Consider the following 25,249-nt stretch of genomic DNA (forward strand, 5'->3'; position numbering starts at 1 on the left):
CAAAACTGCCAGCCTGTATAAGGGAACAACAGTTACTTGCCGAAATCTGTCTGGCCTCCAACTAGGGACTGACGGGATGTTTGCAAAGGGAAGTTGCTGTGAGGGTGAGAGGAAGGGAAAATGAAAACATTGGCACGCTCAGAACAACTGTAAGAGAAGGAAAGCCTCTGGAGGACAGACTCGATTTGAGGAAAGGAAGTTAAGGATACAAGAACTGGACAATATTACAGATTTCTCCAAGGGAGAACTTTTTCACTCTGTGTCTGCTCAGAGATTTCACAGCAGCTTTCCAAAGAAAACCCAGGTACCTCCGGAAATGGCGCCAGTGATTTAGTACTCCTGTGGAGAAGCTCTGGCAGATTTAACTGCTGTGATTTAAAATGTGGCTATGCCAGATGTTTGCCTTGCTTGTCAGCTGGAAATTACTGCCTTAGAGGAGACTGTGACATGTGCTAGTGTCTCTGGGCAAAAGTTTACAGGCTGGAGAAGAAAACTTCCTTTATGGTGTTTTGAGCTAACACAATGGACTAAGACAGTCGCGGCACCAGGTTGTGCTGCCAACCCAAGTAAGGGTGTGGGGAATGGGGCAGAGGGCAATGGCTTAGACCACTGCAGCTAAATCTACCTGAGCTGTCTGTCAGAATCCTCTTTTCTGAGGTGTAGGTGCCCCAAAGTCAAGGTTTTGTGGTTCAGGCATTGGAGAATGCTGGCCTTCTGCTGGAGTGAAGACCTCTCACCCCGAGCTGTTGTAACCAGAGGCCGGGCAGCACAAAGTGCATAACAGTGCCGACGGGTGGTCAGACCCGGGTCACTTGGCTGTGATTTTAACCATATTTTTAAGGTGTGTTTCAGCTGATTAAATGTACACACCTACATCTCTGCTCATCATTTAGGGCTCCCTTTTAGAGTCTGTGAAGGCTGACTCTAAAGGCCCAAAGCATGTCCTCTCAGAGCAGACATCTAAAATAGGTCAGATGAATCATGGTCTTAAAATGCCTGTTTCTTTTCATTAGCTCTAAAGGAAAGCTAGGATTTCTGGCTCTGATTCTGAAGTTAAATTGAACAAATCCCATGTTTTGTGTCCAATTTTCCAATCATTTTCTGTAATTCTGTGGTTTGTATCTTCAGAAACCAATGCTAAATTTGCATGCCAAGATAGATTTACCAGCAGTGAGTTTTTACTGTTTGTAGCAATATTTGTGCTTATAATATTAAAAAAGTGTTATACTTGTCCAAAATAATGAAGTATTTTCTGTGATGAATAATTGATATGCACTCTTTAAAAAATGATTAACGAGTGCGAGAAAAAATCAAGATAGTAGAACATTTCATTGAATTACTTACAAAAGTTTATTTTTTTGAAGGAGAAAAAAATGCGATTCCATTTAGAAGATACGCTGTAAACAGAAAAAGTAATATTGAGTGTTGTAGGCTCAACTTTACCATGCATTTTTATCTACTGAGGGTGGTTGCATTTGAATAACAATGAAATGATTTCTGTAGCTAGCTCTTTATGTAGAACTTAGGGATGTAGATGCTATTTAAATGGAAAACAGTATTGTAATGACTAAAAGCTCTGGTGTGTCTCTGTGTTGTGTAAGCTGTTTCTGATCTGTACTTGAAGTTGTGCGCTGTTTATCTTGAGATCCAGGTTGGTGTTAAAACATGTTCCCTTGTTACTGGAGAATTTTCTGCTTGCTTCCAAAAAAGATTTGGAATTTAAATGGATCAAAGCTTTATTGTGTATTCCTGGCAGTCAGCAAGGCTGTATATACTCTATACATCCCTGACTTTGGGATGTTTTATTTGAGGAGTTCCATTTAGCTCGATGATGCCATTCATAATGAAATGATGCTTAAGAAACAAATAGCTTTAGATTGTAAAATAATATTATGGTAAATAATACTATTTGCCACACCAGACCAAAGCTAGCACACTGCCTCTGTAGTTCTGTCTGAATTACTAGCTGAAGCAAGAGCTCAAGAGACAATTAGTGTCCCTCAATCTCTTGACCTTTGTGTTTTCTAGCTACTCCCTGCTGTAATCAGGCTGCATATCAGCACAAGAGCATCTACAGTGTAATTCAGAGGAGCACAACTCTTGGTCAGCAGAGAAGGCGTCTACATTCTCAGCTCTGAGCACGCCCCACACTTGCAAATGAGGCGAAGGAGTGCTTGTGCTCACACTGAAGCAATATTTCAGGGCTTGAACCTTCCCTCTGAAGCTCCCTAGAGCTCACTGCTCCAGGGACTCGCACTTCACGGCCAATGCAGGTATAACCAATAAGGCTATTTAATCTTGGGAGATAATGGCACATGTCTTATAATAGGGGTTTTAGGAACCCCACATGCTGATTTCCTGGCTGTCCATACTGTTGTTGGGAAAATCACAGCAAAGAGAAAGGAATGCAATTTTGCAGTTGGGATGAAGAGTGGTGTTTCTTTCTTTCTCACTCTGTTCTTTGTGTTGCTAATTCAGTCTTTTTACTTATTGTGCCTCTACTACAAACTCAGCAGAATTTAAAACTAGACTTACAACTGTAAAAAGTACCAACCTTGTTAATGTATGTGACAGAAAATTGTTGGAAGGTGAAATCTGGCCAAATAGAAAATAATTGTTTGAGGAGAAGGTGTGCCTGTGCTGGAGAGAGGCTGTAGTGGACACCACATGGGACAAATGAAAAGGGTGGGTAAACCCAGGAACCTGCATTTTCACAAACTGAATGAAAAATATTTATGGACCTATGATTTAAAAATAAAGTCTCATTCATCATGGATGAGGACCACAAAAGCATTTTCAGAAGTGGCAAAACCTGGAAACTGCCACCGCAACTGCCAGTTGAAGAGAGAGAGCATGAGCCAATGTTTCCTTCAGTTCTTTGGGGTCAGATTGTAAATCCAAGTAGACCATCGTGTCTCTTAATAACTCCAGAGGAAACTGCACTGTTCTGGATGTTGGCTAAGGCATTCACTTCTAATAGGTCCCTGAGCAGGTACTTTTCCTGCTCTCCCACCATGTGATGGGAGAAACTTGGTTTTAAATAAAATGAGTAGAAGATGTAATTTGGTTATACATGTGTAGACAGACCTAGATACACACACACAAATATACATATATATCTGTCTGTATATATGTATGTACACAAACACACACACATATACATATACAAATATACACACACGCATATTTATAGTATGAAAATAATCCCAAATCTGGGCAGATCTCCATGCCCCACCTAAATCCTAATGGACAAAGGGACCTGTGCTGGCCTCCCTCTGCACAGTCCTAACCCTGCAAACATTGGCGTGCAAGATAGCGATGTAGATGGGTCAACAGGGCTTGGGGGAGACTGAACCACGTGGTTCCAGGGATTCCAGCAATTCTATCAAATGGAGGCTTTACCCCACTGTGTGCATAGAGGTAATAATGTCGTCTTGTCACTTACCGATTCCCTGATTTCCCCACCAAAGGGCTCAACACAGCCTATGCCTGCAGGCCCTTTAGGATGCAAAGACAGGATAAAATGTATTTTGAAATAAAAGCAGTATCCTCATGTGAAGATTTTGTGTGAAAATTTGTTTAATCTTATGAACTTTTTGTAGATTTGAAGTAATTTACTGTGCTGTCTTCTAACCTCGTATTCTTACCAGAAAGAGCCAGAGCCAGCTGAATGCTTAATTTTGGGTAGAATTATTGCTAAGACTATTAACACCTGAAGAAATTCTGCTTGCACCAAAAAATGGGATGGCTACATCCCGGGTAAGGGTCACTTTTCTCCAGTGTGTTAGCAGACAGGTAGGATTTTGGAATGTAAGACATTTCCAAGCTGGAACAAAGATGGGGGAATCATTGCAGGAACTCTGACTAAGCAAAGACTTCAGGACCAGCCCAGGGGACAGTTATTTGGGAAGATATCACGATCCAAAGAAGAAATCGTGCCCAAAGAGTGAAATTATAGAGTGTGGTCCTGTAGCCCTGAAAGGAACCCCAGTTCTGAGGAATGGATGTGGCAACTGGATCCTGTGCTTGCTGTGGTGTTGCCGTGGTCTCTGCCTCCCCGGTGCTGGCAGAAGACAAGTGTGATCAAACCAGAAACTCCTTTTGTGAATCCTGTGTCTATTGACTCCATGAGATACAAATACATGTGGACTAGGACACCAACAACCCAGGATAAAGGATGCCGGTGGGCTACCAACCTGCTGTGGGCATCTCAGAGGCCTCCCTTTCAGAAAGGGTGGTGGAGAACAGGGATGTCCACCCCCATGGGGAGGGCTGCAGGCTTATTGGTTCTGATAGGTGCTCTGTGCAAACTTACCAGCCTCCAGGAGGACCAGGCTACAGCTCATCTGTCCAGGCAGAGCTTTACGTAACGCAACATGACCAAAATATATATAACTAATAGCTATTTAAACTATTTAAATGATTACTCTATCAGTCAGCATGTCTTCTGGTCAAAAGATCAAATGGCCAAAGTCTCCCTGTCCGTGAGTGTCTAGGGACTAAGGGATTTCTCTCTTGCAGGCTCCTTTTTACTATGGTTGAATTTAAAGCTCTTTCTTAGCTCATGCTTCATTGCTTATAACCCCTATCATTGCCTATTTGGATGCATACACTGGTTCCTTTTAGTGGTGGAACTGCTGACATGTTTGCTAATACTGTTAAAGATATGATTATACATAAGATGTGGCAACCTAGCCACTAAACTCAAGCAATACTGAAGGGGAAATACTGTTTTTCCGTTCCTCATTTTACGTGTTAATCATCAAAACCAGTATTTATACCACTTTCTCCATTTACACATTTTTTCCCACAACATTTTTAATGTGGAAATTTCAATGGCTAAGACACAAATGTAATTTCCAGTCAGACCAAAGTGTCAGCTTGCATCCAGCATGCAGGGCCAAACCCAAGAGCCAGACGGCATCCAGCGGGGAGAGCCCTGGAAGGGGCAGACCCTGTCCTCGTCCGTGTTTCGTCAGCAGTTGTGCACCCGTGTGTGCCCACAGTTGCCTTCACAGATTCCCTGCTGGTGGGGTTCGTGGATGACTTTCAGCTGCTGTTTGTGTTTTTTAATGTAACTGATTATTTTGAATGACATGGACAAAGGAACCCTAAATATGATTCCGGATCTCTTGGATGTGTTGTAGGTAGGAACACAAGTAAAATCCAGTTGCTTAGGCTCAGCTCAGTTAGGATCAGAATTAGCCCAGGGTTAGCAACTTTGTATCTCCAAATACCCAAATGCAAATTCTGCTCTAGTAGACAAATTGAAAACAACCCCAACTTAATTTTTATTTACACAGTTTAGACTTTTGCATGGGAGTTCTGCTTACTTGCACTTGTAGACAAATGAGCAAATATTCAGGGACAGAAAAAGGTCTTGCGCTTGTAAATTATACTAATTTGGGTAAAAAAACCAGTGCAAATGGCGTGATCTGTGAGAACAGAACTTTCGCAAACAACTCCAGAGAAATGAGACGGAGGTCCTCCAGAAAAGACATTGCCATTTGTTCACTGGTACGTTCATGACGTTTGTTTTAGACGGAGAAATTGCTTAAAAATAAAAGGGTGCTGCTCAGATATGAAACTCCTGGTGTGACTGTGGCTCAGTGAAATCAACTGAGCCGGGGGGGAAGGAAATAAGCCCGTTGGGTGCTGTGATTTCCACGCCACGCGGACAACGCAGGGCCTCCAGCGGGAAGCGCAGCTCCCCGGACATGTGGTTTCAATATCCATAGGGTGTGCGGCGACCATTGCTGCGCAGCAGGCGTTGGGCTCTCCGTTCCTTGCATACCGCCGGGGCTTGGCAGATAAGAGGGGTGGTTTTGCACAGCGTCCAACATCCAAGGGAGGCGCGCGGCAAAGTTGCCGGCAAACAACTTGCTGGGGAGCGGTGCAGCTCCGCGCCCACTCCTATCTCTGTGGGTTTTCTTTGCAAATCCCCTGCAGGCAGAGTTTGCTCAACGGGTTGAACTGGCTCTTTCTGTCTCGGTTTGTTTTTGCTTTTTTTTTTGGCAAACTAAGAATTTCCTTCCTGATAAAAACGGATGGCGGGCGCCCCGATTGGGCGCCGTGTTGGAGAGGATGTGACATCAGGCACATCTCTCGCTTCGCTGGATCGCTGGCTGCCTCCCAGGGCAGCCGGGGAGCTGCTTCGTTAAATCCCAACCCAGGTACTCGAGTTTCTGCACAAAGTGCTCCCGACACCGCATCCCGGTCTGCTGCAAGGTCTGTCTGACTCGTGCGCGCAGAGTCTGCTTAATAAATTACTCCCACCGCCGGGGGCTCGACGGGGACGATGGAATTTGAACTCTCGAGACCGACCGCCAAGTGAAAAAACAGAAATTGGGCAGACGGGGCTGAGATGGATGATGAGGGAACAAATCAAAATGCCAGCAAATTGCAAGGAGCCGGGGGCCAGGCGTCTGCAACATCTCTATCAAACCCGCTGATGAGGGGTAAGTAACACTCCTGCTCTGCCGCAAGCCCTTGCCTCTGCCAGCAGCGGCAAGGGGCAGGGTCAGGCTGCGGTGGTGTGCTCCTCCTGAGGTCCTGCTCCCAGGGCAGGTCTGCAGTCAGCCCCACGCAACGTCCCCATGTCCTCACACTTCAGAAGGGGTTTTAATAAGCTATTCTTATTTAATGTGGAATTTTTAGGTTTTTTTTTTTTTTTTTTTGGTGTATCACAGAAAAGAGTGTCTGATTCTGTGCTGCAGTTTGTACAAGCAGAAGCAAATGCAGTACTTGAACCACAGCATGCTGAAAAAGAAGTTGCAATGTGGCATGTTTGACTTAGATTAGTGCCAGCTGGAAACTCGGCACTGGCTCAGTTCCTCTTTTCTTTCTTTTCCTCCCCTTCCTCCTTCCTTTCCTCCTTTTTTCCCCATCTTTTTTTCTCTTGTCTTTTTCTTCTCCCATCTTTTTCTTCTCCCATCTTTTTCTTTTTCTTTTTCTTTTTCTTTTTCTTTTTCTTTTTCTTTTTCTTTTTCTTTTTCTTTTTCTTTTTCTTTTTCTTTTTCTTTTTCTTTTTCTTTTTCTTTTTCTTTTTTTTCTTTTTCTTTTTCTTTTTCTTTTTCTTTTTCTTTTTCTTTTTCTTTTTCTTTTCCTTTTCCTTTTTTCTTTTCCTTTTTCCTTTTTTCTTTTCCTTTTTTCTTTTCCTTTTTCCTTTTCCTTTTCCTTTTCTTTTTTCTTTCAGATGAGCAGACCCAAGTGCTGTCGCCCAGGCTGAGCCACCAGCCCTAGCAGGTTCTTCTGCAACGCCCAGGGAGTTGTTGTCAGTCCAGACCAATGCTGTTATGGTCACTGGTGAACAGTTATTTAGACAAACGGCCTCACTGTGATCATTGCTCTGTTGTCTGGCCCAGAGCCACTGAAAATATGACATGGTGACAAAAGACAAGTATTTAACTTCACATAACTGTTTAGCTGGACATGTTCCCTGTAGCTCTGTTTTCTGAGAAGCTACTCCTTCAGCTTATGGTGAGTGCAGAGAGAATGAGGTAAATTAAGATAATATGACTTTACACTGTCCTCACACCTTTTTTGGGCTTTTCAGGGTGCTTCCTTTCATACCAAATAATAGAAAATTAAGACCCTTAAGCCACAATGCAAAGATCAGTATATCTGCTGTGTTGTCTGTCTCTCCTCACACATGCCACGTATGTACGTCCTGAGGCTGGGGTGGGAGGGAAGGGACGGCAATGTTATCAACAGTATGAATGGAACCAGGTCCGCACTGGAGATGAGCTCCAGCAAGATGGCTGGAAGGAGGGGAGGCCACACGCCGCACTGCTGCACACAGATCATTTGGTCCTTTGAATATCAGAATTCAGTCCCTTCCTCTTGTGTCTGCCTACCCCTTAGTACAGTTGATAAGTTCTGCTGGCAACTTACAGCAGGAACGCATTTGTCTCAGGCTACATATATCACAAACTTTAGGGAAAAGCAGCCTTAGAATATGAAAAATACCATTTGTAATACTATTATACATAATGCCATAGGCATATGTGTATGCAATATGTATGCAAGAGCATACTTCTGCCGAGAGGATTTCAAAGCCCCTTGCGAGCTGCACTGTGCGTGACCACCATGGCAGGAAACCAGCCTGGGGACAGGCACGGAGTGTGCAACACCCTCCACGTGGCCAGAGGCTGGAAAAAGATACTCTCAGCCATCACCACAAAAACGAGTGCTCTTCTAGAAAGGTCCTGTGAATGCTCTGTTGTCCACAGGCAGCAGTCAGGGTTTGCCTGTTTGTGTGGTTATTGCTATAAGGTTCCCTCTGTATACACCACCCTGCCAGAATTTATGTGCCCAAGTGACGGCACCGCAATCAAATATGACCAGAGGTTTAATGTAACCCCTGGGCTTGCTGGGATTTTCAGCGGTGAAAGTGGAGCTAGGTGATCCAATGCCACTGAAAGCCAGTGTGGTTTTGGATGTCTAGATGTTGAAGGTCCTGAGGCCTGTCTCAGCTTGCCTGTGGACTAAAGTGTGGGTAAATTTCAAATTTGGACAAACAGTCTTGTTCCTCTGTGAGAAGGCAGTTGTACATAATTTTGGCAATCAGAAAACCTTGTCGCTGTGGCGGTACATACAGTGAACACAGCTGTGCCACCCACGTACACCAGCCTTGCTCCTTCACGGGCAGCTCTGGTGGGCAAAGTGTTTTGAGGACTTTCCTGAAAGCCACTGTTCTGGGATTTTAAAAGTCCATGGCCAGTTAGCACTGACCTTTGCTTAGGCTTTAATCAAAAGCCTGTGTATGGTATAAATACTGACCATTTATATTACTGACAGTGTGCCTCCTGCGCTGTACAGAAGGGGGGATTTAGACCCCAACACCCAGTGCGGACTCCCTCCTTGTCCAGGTGAGAAACACAAACTCTGTTCTGGAGCAGGCAGAAAAGAGAAACTTTGTGGTCTGCTGGAGGGTGATGCCCTGGGTGCAGAAACTGGGGAAATCTGCCCAGCATTGCTTCAGGGTAGAGGTGTTTGCTGCAGTCGGAGCTAGGGCAGGAGAGGTGGCAGCTTGGGGCCATGCTTTTCGCGGCAGCAGATTTGGAAGTACACCATGGAAGTAAGTCATCAGACAGGCCTTTAAACCTCCTCTTCCCAATGTATCCAAGGCTTGTGTGAAGCTACTGTAGGCCTCCACTTCCATTTAGGACAAAAGTCTTGGGTCATCTCAGTACAGAATTCCCAGCTGGATTATGACATGTTGGCACATACCTCTTTTTATTTTCCACTGACTTTTATTTTTGATGCTTATGTGGACAATCCTTTAATTCGCTGCTAAGACTTGGCAAAATTGCTAGCTAATGGCCAGTCCATAGGTGACTGTGGTCTGGCCTGGCTCTTTTTTAGAGTCTCAGTAGAAGCCTGCCTTTTCTCAAGCAAGCACTGAAGGGATAAATTCTGCACATGGATGTGATGGCATGACTGTACACCTCCCTTTTTGTCACCGGAATACTGACACGGTGATATAACAACTTGGTAGTTTGTACAAAACCCCGCCTGTATTTGTGTAGCTAAAAAAAGATCAAGCAGCAGCTCAGAAAACTTGTTCTTCTGTCTAGATTTTTAGAATTTCTATAAACATGTTTCTCTTGCAACTCATGTAGATTGGGCAATGGCATTGATTTCTAAATGGGAAAATCAAAAGCTTTTTACAGTGCCTGGATACACAACCAATGGTAACACAGGCAGGATCAGCAAGAACAACAGCATGGTCAGATAAAAATCATTTGATACGCATCACTTAAAGTGAAGCTATTTTGGTCAATTAACAATACAGTGCTTTAATAATTATAGCATAGTTTGGTTATCCTTATGAGACCAGAACCATAGCTTTGGGAAATGGCTGTCTATTTGCTAAATCTAAAGGATATTTGTGAACTTACTGGAACTACGTGTTTGTTGTGCAATATGGCCCATGGAACATAGAAGGAGGCAGGCAGAACTCAAGTGATGCCAATAACGAAGAATACAATTTTCTTTAAAAACTAAATGATGTACATTACCCAGTTTTCCTGACTTCATTCCTCTTTTCACTTCATGTACTCGGTACCACCCAAAAAGCTATATTGGGGTTAAATCTCTTCCATGCTTGGGCCTTCTAATTTTGAAGCTTCTCCCAAATTTGAATCACATCTGAGTTGATGAATCTATCTGTGCCTGTGAAGTTTGAGTTGTTCCTCAGTTTCTCATTTTTTCCCCTGTGACTTTCATAGTGTAAATAATACAAGACTGGAAAAGATCACTTGACTCATGAAGTCTCTTGTCTTGTTAGCTGTTTCTATTCTGCTAAATATAAAAGATGATTGGGACCATTTCTGTCTTTGAGACCTAATGGTGCAGACTGACTTGCCTTCACATCTTCACCTGCTTAAAATTCAATGCTGAATTATCCTCCTGCCTTTTTTTACTCGGCAGTGCAGATTTACCTACCAAGTCTGCACAGTCTCTGACAGTCTCGTAGTCACAGGCAGCAGCAGAATAGATGGCAGGTTTCAAAGTGTCCACCAAACACCTAGTCTGTAGGCCATGGTCAATAAATCACCTAACACCTTCCTAGTTCCCTGGCAACAAATTTATGATCTGAAGGAAAAGACACAAACCCACAGCTATAACAAATACATGCCAAGAGGACGAGAAGGCACCAAGCTTTCTCCTGGGGAGAGTGCAGGAAGGAGACCGTGCCCAGTGCTCAGAGGAAGCACAGCCCCTGGGCTGATGGTCCCTCCCAGCCTGCTCTCCAAAGCATCTCTCCTTCAGCTTTCAAAGCTGATAGTCATTTTAACTGCACCTATGGTCAGGATATACCAACCAGGTAACAGAAGGTCCAGCCACCAGGTCTGCGTCCTATCTCTAGTTATGGTCAGTCTCCGGTGGACACAAAATAAACCTTATTTCTGGCCCCAAGGGGTGCCCAGTGATAGCTTAGATCTAGTAAATATAAACCTAGCATAAACTAACAAATTATCTACTATTTTATACAAGTCCTCCACCTTTCCCTTCCCCTAACAAGGTAGCAGTCATAACCAGAGACAGGGAAATGAGGAGAAATTGTGAAAATCCTGAATCAGCTGCTTGTCCAGCCATCCCTGATGAGATCCCTGTTCCCAAGGGCCTTGTTCCACCCACAGCTCACCCTCCTCCAAACCCACCCTGAGGTTATTTCCAGGATGTCACTAGGATTGTCCTGTGAGACAGAAGCATGCTGGAACACTGTTAGGGAAGGATTCTCACAAGAGAAGGTTAAGTCTTGATTATTCCACTAGATTTTTTTTAATTACTTCATTCAAACAAGAACTATCACAGGGACCACTTGATTTCCCTCCTGTGACGTGTGTGTGACTACTACTAATTTGACTAGCTGCTTGTTACAGAGACTCACATTTTTGGTGTCCAAGAAAGGAAACAAAAAAATTCACCCTAGCTTAGTCCATCAATGAGCCATTATTCAGAGACAGTAACATGCAATATGTACATATTTCCAAGTTGTGATGGACATGAAGTTGCTTAAAAAATGGTGTGTTGTAGTAACAGAAATATCCTTTTGCCTATATGAACAACTCTAGAAAAATGTGTTGCAGAGTCATAAAAGCACGACTAAAAGCATTGCAAGAATGACTATAAATCTATAGCAGACCTTTTGCAGACACTATGCCAGCAAAAAGTCACACCCCTGCCCAAAACAGCTATGCAGGCAAAGATCTTTTGTATGTGATAGACAACACATTTCAGATATCACCATCTTCAGGTCACAATTTTCTCAGTGCAGAATTTTTCAATCGCAAAACTATTATAAGTCTTGCTATACTAGATCTTATCTTGTTTAAATTTTATGTCCATTACAGAGCATGCTTGAAGGTGAGACAGCGATAGTCCAACAGGCTGGGAGATGGCTGACACGGTTATCATCCTATTCCAGCACACCGTGGCATACCCAGACAGGATAGGACATCGGCCGTGAGGGGTTCAGCTCTCCCATGCACATGTGCCATACTTGAGAAAAGATCTGTGGATCTTGCATAAGCACTGACATCATCAGCTAATCTGTAAACATTATTTTAAAAAATGATGGTGGCTTATTAGGTTTTGTTGCTGAAGGAGGACTTCTCACTGTTAAGCATCCCATTCTACGCACGTGATCTAATATAGTCCCTGAGAACCTCGGCAACTCGTCCAATTGGTCATTGGGGTTTTCTTGTAGTTAGTGGAAGGAGAGTGGGACATCTCCAGAGAGCAGCAAAAAGTATTTCCAAAAGAAGCTGGGTGAAATACGCTCTGGAAATGCTTTTCTTCCTTTCCAGGGGGAACCTGGGCCATTGACATACACCAGACGTTGGGTTTTGAGGCAATGAATACTGAAGGCAGTAAACGTCTCCCAGAGGGATTAGCTGGCTCTGAGCCATAAAATCTGTAATACTGAAGATCCCCTTCTATTAATATTTGTATGGTTCTCAGCATAAAGGTGATTTGTTTCCCTATATTAAAATAAAGAACAGATACAGCAACTACAGAAGTGAAACATAAAAGTCATTAGCAGTAAGTATTTCCTCAGACCTTTATGTTACGCAGCGTAACTGAGGAAAAATAGGCTTGTCTTGTAAAGTGCATCAAATAATGCTTGTGCTTGGCAAAAAGATCTTTCAGAAAAGCACTCTACATGACTTGACAGTTTGATACCAACTTTAACCCTCAGAATTCCCTCTCATACCTCCTTGAACCAGCCTGAACTATGGTGACTCATTTCCGTGCCATTTGGCATGTGGTATTATTCTGAACATAAGGCTTTATGTACCAAGATTATTTGGGAACACTAGTTAAAATTCAGTTTCTGACATGGACTTTTCGTGCCTCCTCAGTTGTCTGGCAAGGTGGCCTGAAGTCAGTCTTTCACATAAGACCTTATAAGAGCAAATATGAATCTGTTTGCTTTATATGGACACTTAAAATATCAGTGCGTTTATCACAGTAGTAAGAGCAGTTTCTTTATGACCTAATTCACCCCTCACACGCTGGGCCTGTGTCCTTACTGCCATGCAGCATGCACCCCGTCCCATCCCTTCGGCTGTCCCTACAAGCTGAGGCAGATTCTTCCTTTGAGTTTCCCTCCATATGGGCTGTATTTCACTTGGTGGTTTCAACAACACAAAGAACATAGCTATTACTTAAAATGCACCGCTGCACAGGCTAACACCAAACACTGAAAACTGAGAGGCAAAATCAACAGTTAACACAACTTATCTCCTTGTACTTTGGTACCTTCTTTCATTAGATATTGTTGGCTGCAGCCCATCTCTGCGCAGGGGTAAATGACTGAGCAGCCATTCCTTCTTCAAAACATAGTCCTTTCGTGCTAATTGGTAAAGTGTAATGAGCTTGTGAAAACAGAAGCACTGGAAATAATTCAAAGGAAGGGACAAGCTCAGTCAGAGCAAGGTAATGTTCTGCAAATCCTTCTCTCATCTTCTGGAGGGGAGTGCAGCTGCTCAGCGCCAATGCGGTATGAGTTAAAAACACACCCAGAGAGAAACCATCCTCTTGTTTCACTCCCTCCCGGCAGCTGCTCCAAGGAAAGCTTGGCAGCTCATGTAATAAATTAGAGAGGTTTACTGGGGTCATATAGCTGAAGTAAAAAACACTGATGAAACAGTCCATGGAGTTGTTAACCTTTTTCCTGTCTTTCTACAGACTTTGTTTCAGACTGGTCTCCTTTACACGATGCCTCCATCCATGGGCGTCTGCTTACTCTGAAGAAACTCATCAAACAGGTACCCCTGGGCTGGGTTGAGAAGGTCTCTGCTGGGTTTGTTCATTTGTTGAATGCTGTCTCTGCTCTACTGTGAAACCTCAGGGTGAGAAAATGGTGTTGCCCAGAATGCAGTGAAATCTGCATGTAACACATAATTTTTCTTTTTCTACAAGCAGTTCCTTGACTAGCGCAAGCTCTGTGCACTAAGCTGGTGATGTATCAAAAGATATGGGTCATACTTTAATTCTGGCACAGGTAATGGGACCCTGGTCTTTGGGATCTCTGTGCGTCTGGGGGATTCCTTCTGCAGCTCCTGCCCCTGCGAGCAGTGTTTGGTGCGGTGGGTGGGGGGCAGCTCCGGACCCAGGCAAGGCTCCAGTTGAGGGTTCAATTAGCCACTCGCGCATCTGTTTCTGAAGTGCCTGAGGGTATCCGGGGCCCCTGCTCCTGCTGCAGAAGGCATGGCTAGGGAGAGGCAATTTCTGAACCTCACTGCTCCATTTCTTAAAAATGCTTGGATTTAGCCTATGGACGAGTTTACAGAAAGGGAAGGGTTATTGGAAAGACAGAGACTCTTCCAGCTTAACCTTGTGGAGCACCAAGATCGCTAGAAACAAAAGATCCTGTAGAATCAAACCAGTGGTTCCTAATGCAGGGGCTGGCTTTCCTTCAGAGCATGCCATGCTCTGACTAGAGGCCAGAAAACACCTCAAAAGCATTTCAGGATTCGATCCAGTCAAATGACCGCAGACTCAGCAGGCAGGAGGTCAGAATGCTTGAGCGATGATGTGAAAAGGCGGCAGTCACGGCCTTGCCAAGAACTCTAATAGCAATTTTTAATCTTTTTTTTTTTTTTATTTCAGAGTTTGTTATTCATCGTGTAGTAGAAATAAAATTATGCTCAATTTTTAAAAGGATGTCTGTATTGTCCCTTTGGGCAGATCGCTGCCTACAGCACCAATTAGCAGTGTGTAGAAGGCATGACTTCTGGTATGCTGTGCCAGTATCCACTCCAGCCAAAGCACCGCAGACTCTTTCTCTGCTTACCTAGTGAGACGAGCAACTCCTGACAGTTGTGGAAGGTGTGGTTACATAAAGCTTTAGAGGTCGTAATAGAAAGGGTCAGGGGTTTTTTGTTTGTACGGGGGTTTTGGTAATTGGTTGTAATGATATGTTCTATTAATTTATTAGGGGAGTGATGTGAATCTTGTTACAGCAGACCACGTGTCTCCTCTCCATGAAGCCTGCCTAGGGGGTCATGCTGCTTGTGCTAGTGTCCTGTTAAAACATGGTGCTCAGGTGAGTGCATGATGGACAGACCAGTGTCTCCAGTGTTTCTATGTTGTATTATCACATTTTAATGCTAGGGGATGTACTATTTCAGAACAGCATATCGCCATGACATACACTCTGTACTCAGCTCTGCTTAAAGTACATAGGTTATAAAATGCACTTAATAAAGTAATCCAAAAAGCACAGATATAAAAACCAGTTACTATTGTTCTTTAGATGAAGGTGCAGTGCTTTTGTCATTTACTGAAAGAATAAATGGAAGTTCCTCTTGCAAAGGGTTTGTAATCCTGCAATGGTTAATGGTGCATTTTATTTTCTGGATTTACCAATCCTGTTGGTGTCAACATGCAGAGTCTTAAGTAGAGGTGTAGGACTGGTAGCATCAACTGACAATAAAATGGGAAGAAAATGGAAACAACGTGCAAATATGATGGTGAAATGGGCCTATCTCATGGCCTCTACTTTATGAGATAATGTTGAGGTTATAGTGAATAAGAAAATTAACTCATTATACGTATATTGCCTTTCAGTTTAATTTTTTTTAAAAAAGAGGGGGCTGCATGCTTTCAGCTAAAAATGGATCATTTCAGAACAGGGCAATGGGCAGGTGTGTTTCAGCTGAAATAACCAAAAATGGGCACACATTTAACTCGGTAACTTGATAACTCCCAAGAGACCCCAAAGTGGCACTGGTTAGACATTCATTTGCAGGAGGAGAGACTTGGGGGCAATTTTTGAAAAGATTTTTTTATTGATCTTTTTAATAAAAAACTTGTAATCCTCAGAAGCAGTAGGCAGCTTTTGCAAGGAATTAAATAAAAAGTATTGAAAATATTATTTTCTGTTGAGAAACAGGATAATTTTAATCTACTTTGAAATACCGAGAAGGCAAACAGAAAGCCTGATTGTTTTTTTTTTCCCCCAGGTGAACGGAGTTACTGTGGACTGGCACACTCCCTTGTTCAGCGCTTGTGTCAGTGGCAGTGTGGCTTGCTTGAATTTATTGCTGCAGCACGGAGCCAGCTTACACCCGCCCTGTGACTTGGCATCCCCCATCCATGAAGCTGCTAAGAGAGGTAACCCCATGGGCATCAGCACCCCTTTCCATGTCACTAGCAACATGTTGAGGTAGAGAAGAGAGATGAAGAAGATGATAGTTTTCTTGATTTGGGTCATGTGAAATACCTTCCTAGTTGGTCTCATCACGAGTGGTGCAGTTCCTTCCACCTCTGGCGCTCACTGAGAGCAGCTTGGCTGGGCTCTCGGGGCCTTTGAGTTCATGTGGCGACACCTGGAAGGGGCTGCGTTGTCTGAGTCAGTTGCCTACAATGCTGACATCTGAGGGAGTCATCTGGCTATCTTCAAAAGCAGTGGAGAGAAACACAGTGCGATGTGTCTCATCTTTGGTAGACATCTCAAATGAGTCAGATAAAATGCGAGGGCTTTAGCCTGTTTTGCTAACCATGGCTTTGCAGCTCCTGTTTTCCAGGTCGGAAACACTGGAGTGGATGAAAATATTACACTACCATCTCTTGACAAAACATTGAATCTTTGCCAAATTACACCACTGCAATAGAGAGTCTGCTGAAAAAATGCCTGATCTCTGTGAGTTGACTCTTCCTTTATCCCTTTTAAGGTCATGTGCAATGTGTCGAATTCCTTGCATCCCGTGGGGTAAATATAGATCACAACATCAAGCATCTGGGTACTCCGCTTTATGTAGCTTGTGAGAACCAGCAAGTGAACTGTGCCAAGAAGCTGCTTGAATCAGGTAAAAGAAAAATAATGGATGGTGTACTTTCATTTCCTGCAACATCTATCTTTGGATTCTCTTTGCATCAAAGATTTAGAGGAGCTCCCGCTCTGGGACCTGGAGGTGTTTCACTCTTAATGGCAGCCCTGGGTTAAATGGGGTAGCAGGGTAACCAGCGTCTTCCTGACCCAAGAACCCAGCTTCACAGCTCCCAACAAAATGACGGGTGGTCCTGGATTTCACACGGCTGGTGGCGCCTGGAACAAACATCATCCTTTCCAGTGTCTGTGTGTGTGATGCTGCATTTATCTGAAATTAAAAAAAATCCTTCTTTACTTTTTCTCCCTTTTTAGCCAAAACAATTGCCTCAATAATTTTTACATAATATTTCTGTAAACATGTTTTACTTCCCACCGAGTTCATAAAAAGTTTGAAACATTTCCAACACAGAAAAGCATTCAGCACTATATACTTTGCATCAATCAAACCTAGCTCCAAGTTTAAGCACTTGGATAATTACATAAGACCATTTCTTGTTATCTATGGCAGTGCATCTCTTCTAACCAAAGGGGCCATACAACCTAAAGTAGCCACATAGCTAGCACGAAAATTATGGACTAACAAAGCCAGTTTGGAAAAAACAAACAAACTTCATGTAGATCACCTTATGCACTATTTAGCACAGTGATCTTTTCTTGGAAGAATTCAAATACAAATTAATCTAAATATTAAATGTGAGTATTATTTTCTGTTTTCTGCCACTTTCTTTTTGTGCTGCCTTCTACGTATGAGAATGTATACTATAAGAACATGATAGTAGTTCAAATAGTTTTGAAAGCTATGCAAATAGCTTTGAATTAGTTCTGCAGTTCACCTTTCTCAGGGTGTTTTAGGAGCCATTACCCGAGCACAACGGATGAGGGAACACTCATATCCTCCTCTACCAACAGCCTCTAGAACTTTTCCATCCTCACATTTTTTTTTTCCCCAACAGATACTTTGACATTTGGAAATCCCACTGGCTTAAGCCTCTGGTACAGAGCAGGTTGAAACCCTGATGTATTTTAAGGGAATGGGCACTGGGATGGGGAGCAAAGGTGGGCCATAGGTGGAACTACATCTTTGTCCTGCTTCAAGATATCCGTGGGCTGGGCTGTGGATGGACTTCCTCATGCACCTTTCCTCTGGGATCATTTTCTTAGTCACAACCCCACTCCTCCTCAACCAGTGTGAGTTGTGCAGGTGCAAATTGTAGTACCAAGCCCCAGCATAAGGAAATCCACCTCTTGGTGGCTGCTACAGCATTTACGGGTATCTCGGAGAAATAGCAGATAGCGCAGGAAATGGAAATAGGCTACTCTGTAGTCATTATTCTTTGTCATCTCTTGGTGTTCAGGAGCAAATGTGAACAGTGGCAAGGGCCTGGACTCCCCTCTGCACGCGGCTGCCAGGAATCGCAGTGCGGAGCTGGTGACGCTGCTGATTGACTTTGGAGCAGACATTTGGGTGAAGAACGCCGAAAACAAGAGGCCAATGGAGCTGGTCTCACCCAGCAGCCCTGTGGGCCGACTCTTCCTGCAGAAAGAAGGTGCCTCTTAGCACTTGTTTTATTCATTCACTCGGGATTTGTTAGGGAAAAAACCATAGGAACTGCTGCAAAAGACTACGCTTTTCCATGCTACAAGCACTACAAAACTGAGGATAACTAAGCTTGCCTCCATTTGGTGAGCATTAGGACTGGATCTTTGGTTATACACTGTGCTGAAGGTCAGGTACATGCCAGATACTGGTCTCAGCATAAATGCAAAATTGCAACCAAAAATTTTTTAATGCATGTGATACTGAAAAAAAAAAAAAAAAGGTATACTGAAAGGCTCTTCTTCTAGTTCTTTGCCCTTTACATTTATTGTTGGGCCAAATTTTTATGTAGGTGAAAAAGTATCTTTAAAATGAAAGACTCTGTATTAGGGGTTTTGTGGGGATTAAGGAAAATTGCACAAGAATGATGCAATGAATAAATATATACATATAATAAATAAATATATACATATATGTATACACATTTATAAATTAGGCTTTTTTTAAAGGCCAACATTATGTGCTGAAAAATCAAGCGGTATCAAATTGTAGGCTTAACTTTAGGAAGTGCTTATTTTGTACCTGTAAATGAAATAGTTCTGGATCTCTTTTATCTTATTTTTTATTAATACTTTAATGAATCACAGAGAGAAATCTTACTTACCCATGTTCAGGAAAATTAGAGTAAGGTCTCTCGTGTCTAATCATTGGTGTACTTGTGTTCTTTAGATATTCTCGTTCAGTCAGTAAACTATACACATTACTAAATAATCTGGATTTTCATTATTTTAAACAAGTTGCTGATGATGTGGTCCATGACTCTTATTATTCCAGTTACATGTTGATGTTATTGCTGTCACAAACAGATTTATACCAACGTAAAGCTGGAATAATAAAGTGATGAATCAGGCCCTGCTTGAAATAGTAACACAAGAATAATAGCATGAAAACATCTGTGCTGTGCATGTTATGTATGAAGGACAGATATTTGGTTTCCTAGCCTAATCTATGCTGCACAGAACGGTGATCTTTTTGAGCTCCAATCCCTGCTGCGTTAGATTCCTGAATCCTGTGGCATTGCGTGTGTCCTGTTTGTTTGAGATAAAAAAACCCCAACATTTCAGGCACACCCTATGGAGCTGGCCCAAGAAGCGCTGCTTGGGCTCAGCTGACAGATCAGGCAGTAAGGAACTTTTCTCTAAGTAAAATTCAGCAATTAAAATCAGAAGGGGTAAATGCCTGAAGGGCATTTTGTGGCTGAATAGTGTTTGTCCCATGTTCTCTAGCATGCCCTTCTCCAAGTAAGATCATGCCTGATGGGCAGCTGATGTCTAACTTTGTTGGCCAGCTGAATGGTTGCAACCTGGGAGAGCGGTGCAAACATCACCCCTCTGGTTTCATGCAGAGGTTTGGCAATGTACTGCAGAGATCAGAGTCACCCCACTAAGCCCATGGCACCTCAGCATCAGTATGGCTGACCCACTGCTCTCCTGCCCCGTTCCCACGCGCGGCTCCTCTCCCCCAACACCACAAATACTGGGGGGCAGCAGCCACGGCCAGGGCAGGCTGGAGGGAACGTGTTTTTCTACCAGAGATGAGTTGGTGGGCATGCTGACCCAGAGTTGCCCCAAGACTAGCCCAGAGCAGGTATGCTGCGTATGGTGGTCTCCCTTCCCAGAACTTCACCGTGCTGATGGACCACTGCATACCCTGCTTGCATTGCAAGGAGAGTCCTATGTGCGGGTGGGAGAATTAGCTGATGATCCAGAAATGCACTGTGTTTTTGAAGAGTTTGCTTGCCCTTGCTAAATATTCGAAGTGTAGTGACACTGCTTGTGTTTTGATAAGTCTTTAGTTTTTCTTTTTCTTTTTGGATGGAAGTGTTTTTAGATTATGTGTTTACCAGCAGGGCATTTATCTGTGGGATCAGAATGGCCAAATGCACCTGCAGTGTGACACTGCAATAGCCAGTCTCACTTGCCCCGTATCAGCCTGCTTTGTCTTCTGGTACCCAATCATAGAGTAACTCATCCGCTGACTCCTAGCAGGAGGGGACAGCCCTTTGCACAGCCCTTTGAATAGTGCAGCGGTGTTCAGCCCTGCAGAGCTGCTGGAAACGTGGTGTCCTGCACGAGGAAAGGCTCAAAAGTTTGTTAAAGCTGTCACCTCACTGCGTTTTGCTGCAAACCCTGTTCCTTCCCACAGCGCTGCACTCACAGAATCACAGAATCACAGGATGGTAGGGGTTGGCAGGGACCTCTGGAGATCATCTAGTCCAACCCCCCTGCCAGAGCAGGGTCACCCAGAGCAGGTTGCACAGGAACGCGTCCAGGCGGGTTTGGAATGTCTCCAGAGACGGAATCTCCACCACCTCTCTGGGCAGCCTGTGCCAGTGCTCTGCCACCCTCAAAGGAAAGAAGTTCCTCCTCATGTTGAGGTGGAACTTCCTATGGTCAAGTTTGTGCCTGTTACCTCTTGTCCTCCTCCACCAGCACTAACATTTCAGCTCTCTGCTGACTACTATCTCACCCGCCCAGCAGGCAGCCATGGCAGGTGGCACCCAAACTGTCCCCTCCCAGCTCACTTACCTCCCTCTGGCTTTCTACAGTGTCTCTTCTTATCTCCTACCCGCTTCCAGAACCCAACTCCCATGTCCATGCTTGCTGCTGCCCCGCCTTCTTATCTGCCCTCCCACAGCCCCCCCACAACCCTCCACACTTGTCACCCCTGCGCCCTGCACACCGGGGCACAAATGACATGTTGTGGGGCTGAATGTTGGAAGGCACCACAGTTAAAAGCATCACACAAGATCTACCTCTCTGGGAAAAGGATAAGCCCCACATATAAGTGTATAATGCCATTATACTTAAATAAGAAAAAAAGGCACCACGGATTCTTCATCAGGGCTTGGGACCAATTAATCTGTAAGGTTTAAATAAGGAATTATATAGCATTGCTTTTGCTATGTGTTTGTCACTATTATGAAATACATCTCAAGAAAGCAATGGATGGCAAACTTGAATCTCACTAGGGGAGTGTGTGTGGGGGAAAGGATTTTGAAGGAAGCATCGATCATCTCTTCTCAGACAACAAAAACTGCTTCACGCCTACCTGTGCAGCTTAGAAGGGGAAGAACGATGTGGCTGTGTAATGACAGAGAGTGACTAGCCTTGAATTGAAACGCGGGCAGGCTGATGTTCTTTGGTGGGCGCAGGTCTGGCTTTTCACTGCTGAGCGTCTTGGGGTGGCTGCACGCCTGAGATGGGTTGCAGGAGGTGGGAAGATGTGTGCTCTGCTAGAGGTTAAAGTCAGATAAGAGCAAGAGTCGGGGGCCACGCACAGCTGAGAGGTGCCATGATGCTCAGCTGCCATTTCAGCTTGACTCTCTTGGGATGATAAAGGCACATGCATAACCTCTTCCCTGGCTCTTTCTCCAGGACCACTGTCCTTGATGCAGTTGTGCCGCCTGTGCATCCGGAAGTGCTTTGGACACAAGCAACATCAAAAAATAGCTGGACTTCTCCTCCCGGATGAACTGAAACATTTCCTTCTTCACGTTTAAGGCTTTCGTTTTCAAAATGATGCCTTTAATAACACAGCAAGGTTTGTTGAGAAAAGACTCTTTTCTCATCAGTCGTGTTGCCAATGCCTGCAATGTTAATTTATGATAGTTGTTGGTTTCTAGTAAAGCCCTGGGTCCAAGAAGCACAGGACTGAACAGCTAGCTCAGTCCTTGCTGCCACCACCCCCAGAAAACTCGTCATTTGGAAAGGAACAGTTCTGCACAGTTGCATGGTGAAGCTTGGAAGTATGACTTGAGAGCCCCGTAGAAAGTGTAGAAAATGAGCATAGCATTTTCAAATAGATCTCTTGATTCTCTGCATTCTGGTACGGGTTTAGAGGACTCAAGGTTGACAGCCCCTTACAGAGAAAACACATATCCCAGCCCAGCACTTACAGCACTTCATGTATATATTAAGGATACTAAGGATAGCTACACTTTCTCTGCAAGCAGCGCTCATGTGGCTGTCACCTGTGAGGACTGTACCCACATCACTGTACGGATAAGGAAAGGGAACCCAACTGATCCTACTTGCGAAGCAAATGAGGCCCTCTGGAAGATGTTATTTATTTTCTAAGTATATCACGCTTCAGATAGGTGAGCACCAACCAACAATCATCTGCCTTTAGGCCAGCATCTGAAACATGCGTTTGTGCCATGACAGCAAATACGTCACTGCTGATGGCAGCTCCCTACAGTGCAATAATAGTGGGGGGAAAGTTTTTAATCATCCATTAAAATCACTCATTCCTGATGCTTTGAGACATAAGGGAGGCACACTTCACAACTACACATTTTCTCCTTGTAGCATATTATTTTTCCAGGACACAGGCTAACAGGCTATCAGTTGTAGGCATTGAGTGCTCCCCCTTTCTGGCCTGAAAATTAAGTGATATTTCCTAAGCATTTCTCAGCATGCATCGGAAAAACAAGAGCTTCCATCCCCTTTCCCCACCCAAGAAAAGAGATCATCTTAAGACTGAGATAATTTTTTTTCATGGAGAGGTGTTACCTCATTCATAGGATTTTCCATGGGAGTGGTAATAATAACACCTCTAATGTGGGGTCATAAAATAAACAATGAAAATACTGAAATTAAGGTCCATTCCAAATTGAAAAGATAATGGATAATTTCTGCCCCCAACTCGGTTGTGAGCTGCTGGCTCAGCATGTGTGTCTCTAAAACAAACATGACATGTGTGGTTCTTATTCCACCGAGGTCATAAGAACAAATATTTCCTCTAACTAAACTTCAACACTGGTGTTTTTCTTTCCCTCCCAGAAACACATCCTGCTGCCACAAACTAAAGTTTGGCTATGACCACTCTGTGCTCTCCTGGGAGCTTCCCCTGGGAATATCGCTGCCCGATACGTGTGGCAGCAAGGATGCTGAAGCTCTGGCTCCTCTGCCCGCCGCCCTGTCCTCTCTCCACCTCTGAACCACGGTGCATCTGCATCACCTGGGAGCAGCAGCCATCTCCCCTATAGGGCTACCACCACATCATTCCTGTGTCGGAGGGGCAGACCAAGCACTTCAGTACTTTTGGAGATACTTTTCTTCTTGAATTCACTGTGAAAACTCCTGCAAGAGTGGGCTTAGTGTGTGAAAACTGTGACAATATCATTAACACCAGCAATGAGATATGCCAAGTCCTCATCTTGTAAGCGGAGAGACCAGCAGCCTTCAAATCACAAACTTGTTTTGATGTTTACTAGTGTGCCAGTGTGCACAGTCCAAGCCTTCCTTTCTCATACAGGAAGTTAAAGAGGATGAATCAAATGCTACCTGGATGCTCACATTTGATGTAAATTACAATTCAAATCCTCAGCTGAACAACATGACTGATGGCTATGGATATCCAGTATGATGGCGTGATTTTTTTGTGCTGACCAAACAAAGCAAGAGAAGTTCAAGTTCTGCTGGTTTTGTGGGACATTAATTGTACCCTAACAGGACAAAATGACAAACAGAGTTAGAGACATAACTGCCCTTATGATGGAGACACCTAGAGATCTTCACTGATCTGACTCAATCCATCACACATAATTTGAGACATGTAAAAATTCACTGGCTGGTTTTAGATGGCCTTCTATATTGTTTCCTTCCTGATGGGCAAGAAAAATAGACACCTGTCTTTACACATGGAATAGAAACAGACATCTTGGTTAGGTGGATCCTTCTAATATCAGTATCTTGGTTAAGCTGAATCTGCATTGAACAGGCAGGGAACAGACAACTACACTAGTTCTTAACTTTTAAAGATTAAAGTATGAAGAATCACAGCTTTGGTGACACGTCTGAAAGCTGAAGATCCAGCTTTTTATATTTTAGATAATGAAGAAACATTTTTTTTATCTACTAGTTTTATTATTTAAACATCTTGTTTTGTAACTTCAGCCAATGGGTTTATAGGAATTTGGCTAATACCAGAAGAAAATTGCTCAGATAAAGTGGTGAGAGTGTTGCTTCTAGATTGCATTTCTTCTGGAAATTTCATAGTGTGACTGTTTACTTGAATCCCTCTGATCAAGTGTAATTAGGATGAATTCTGTATGCTCAGCTTGTACTATTTCAGTATATTTGTTTATTTATTTTAATATAAAATGTGATCAACACTGGTAAATTACAGCTTTATGCATCAACACTCATCCAGTTATAAACTGTAAAGGCTGTACAAGATGCAACTGAATAAGCTCATTATAGGTGAGGTTTGGACCTTTTTCTATATTTGAAACCATTCCAAATGTAATGCAGGACTTGAAAGTTTTTCAGGAATATATTCTGTCAGATTCTTTGCTACTATTTTGTTAGCAGTTTAATGGTAGTCAAGCCACAATTGTATAGGACAATTGCTCAAAAATAAATGGTTTATACTCTTTTTTTTTGATTTTCATTAATTTTTTTAATGATAACACTAATTTTGTGGGTTGTCTGATACTATAGAGTTTTGGACTGAACTCTAATTGTTTGTGATGCTGACTACAGGTGAGTAGTGTACAGAATAATGGCTTTAAATAGACCCATAGTAAAGATAAGACTAAACTGCAAGTATTGTGCAAACCTTGCCTTTTGCTTATGTTTTAAGGTAGAGTTGGACTCTTGTAATTATTTTTCTACTCACTTGAAGGTTAGTGAAAATCATGGAATCATGGAATCATAGAATCATAGAATGTGCTGGGATAGAAGGGACATTTAAAGGCCATCTAGTCCAACTCCCCTGCAGTAAGCAGGGACATCTTCAACTAGATCAGGTTGCTCAGAGCCTCATCGAGCCTGGCCTTGAATGTCTCCAGGGATGGG

The 25,249-nt window shown here is 43.4% G+C and overlaps 2 protein-coding genes across 3 annotated transcripts in view; both read left to right on the forward strand.

Annotated features, from left to right (window-relative positions):
• ASB11 (ankyrin repeat and SOCS box containing 11) overlaps positions 1-3,557 on the forward strand; it is a 28,389-nt gene extending 24,832 nt beyond the window's left edge. For both annotated transcript variants that reach the window (XM_074605957.1, XM_074605985.1), the window contains exon 7: positions 2,029-3,557. In XM_074605957.1, the coding sequence (XP_074462058.1) occupies positions 2,029-2,138 (110 nt within the window). In that variant the 3' untranslated portion in view covers positions 2,139-3,557. The remainder of the gene's footprint in view (positions 1-2,028) is intronic.
• Positions 3,558-6,008: 2,451 nt separating this feature from the next.
• On the forward strand, positions 6,009-24,827 carry ASB9 (ankyrin repeat and SOCS box containing 9). Its single transcript, XM_074606001.1, has 8 exons — positions 6,009-6,458; positions 13,702-13,781; positions 14,954-15,061; positions 15,981-16,131; positions 16,692-16,826; positions 18,205-18,396; positions 21,824-21,989; positions 23,231-24,827. The coding sequence occupies exons 1-7, from the start codon at positions 6,365-6,367 to the stop codon at positions 21,946-21,948; spliced, it is 885 nt and encodes a 294-aa protein (XP_074462102.1). The 5' UTR covers positions 6,009-6,364; the 3' UTR covers positions 21,949-21,989; positions 23,231-24,827.
• Positions 24,828-25,249: the final 422 nt, after the last annotated feature.

Source organism: Larus michahellis, chromosome 1 (assembly GCF_964199755.1).
Source record: "Larus michahellis chromosome 1, bLarMic1.1, whole genome shotgun sequence".
Taxonomy (NCBI): domain Eukaryota; kingdom Metazoa; phylum Chordata; class Aves; order Charadriiformes; family Laridae; genus Larus; species Larus michahellis.

Bases quoted from the DNA above. Each gene is read 5' to 3' on its own strand.
- ASB9 (XM_074606001.1), top strand. From the start codon at position 6,365: ATGGATGATGAGGGAACAAATCAAAATGCCAGCAAATTGCAAGGAGCC. The intron at 6,459-13,701 runs GTAAGTAACACT...GTCTTTCTACAG, and splicing joins ATCAAACCCGCTGATGAGGG to ACTTTGTTTCAGACTGGTCT. The intron at 15,062-15,980 runs GTGAGTGCATGA...TTTTTCCCCCAG, and splicing joins TGTTAAAACATGGTGCTCAG to GTGAACGGAGTTACTGTGGA.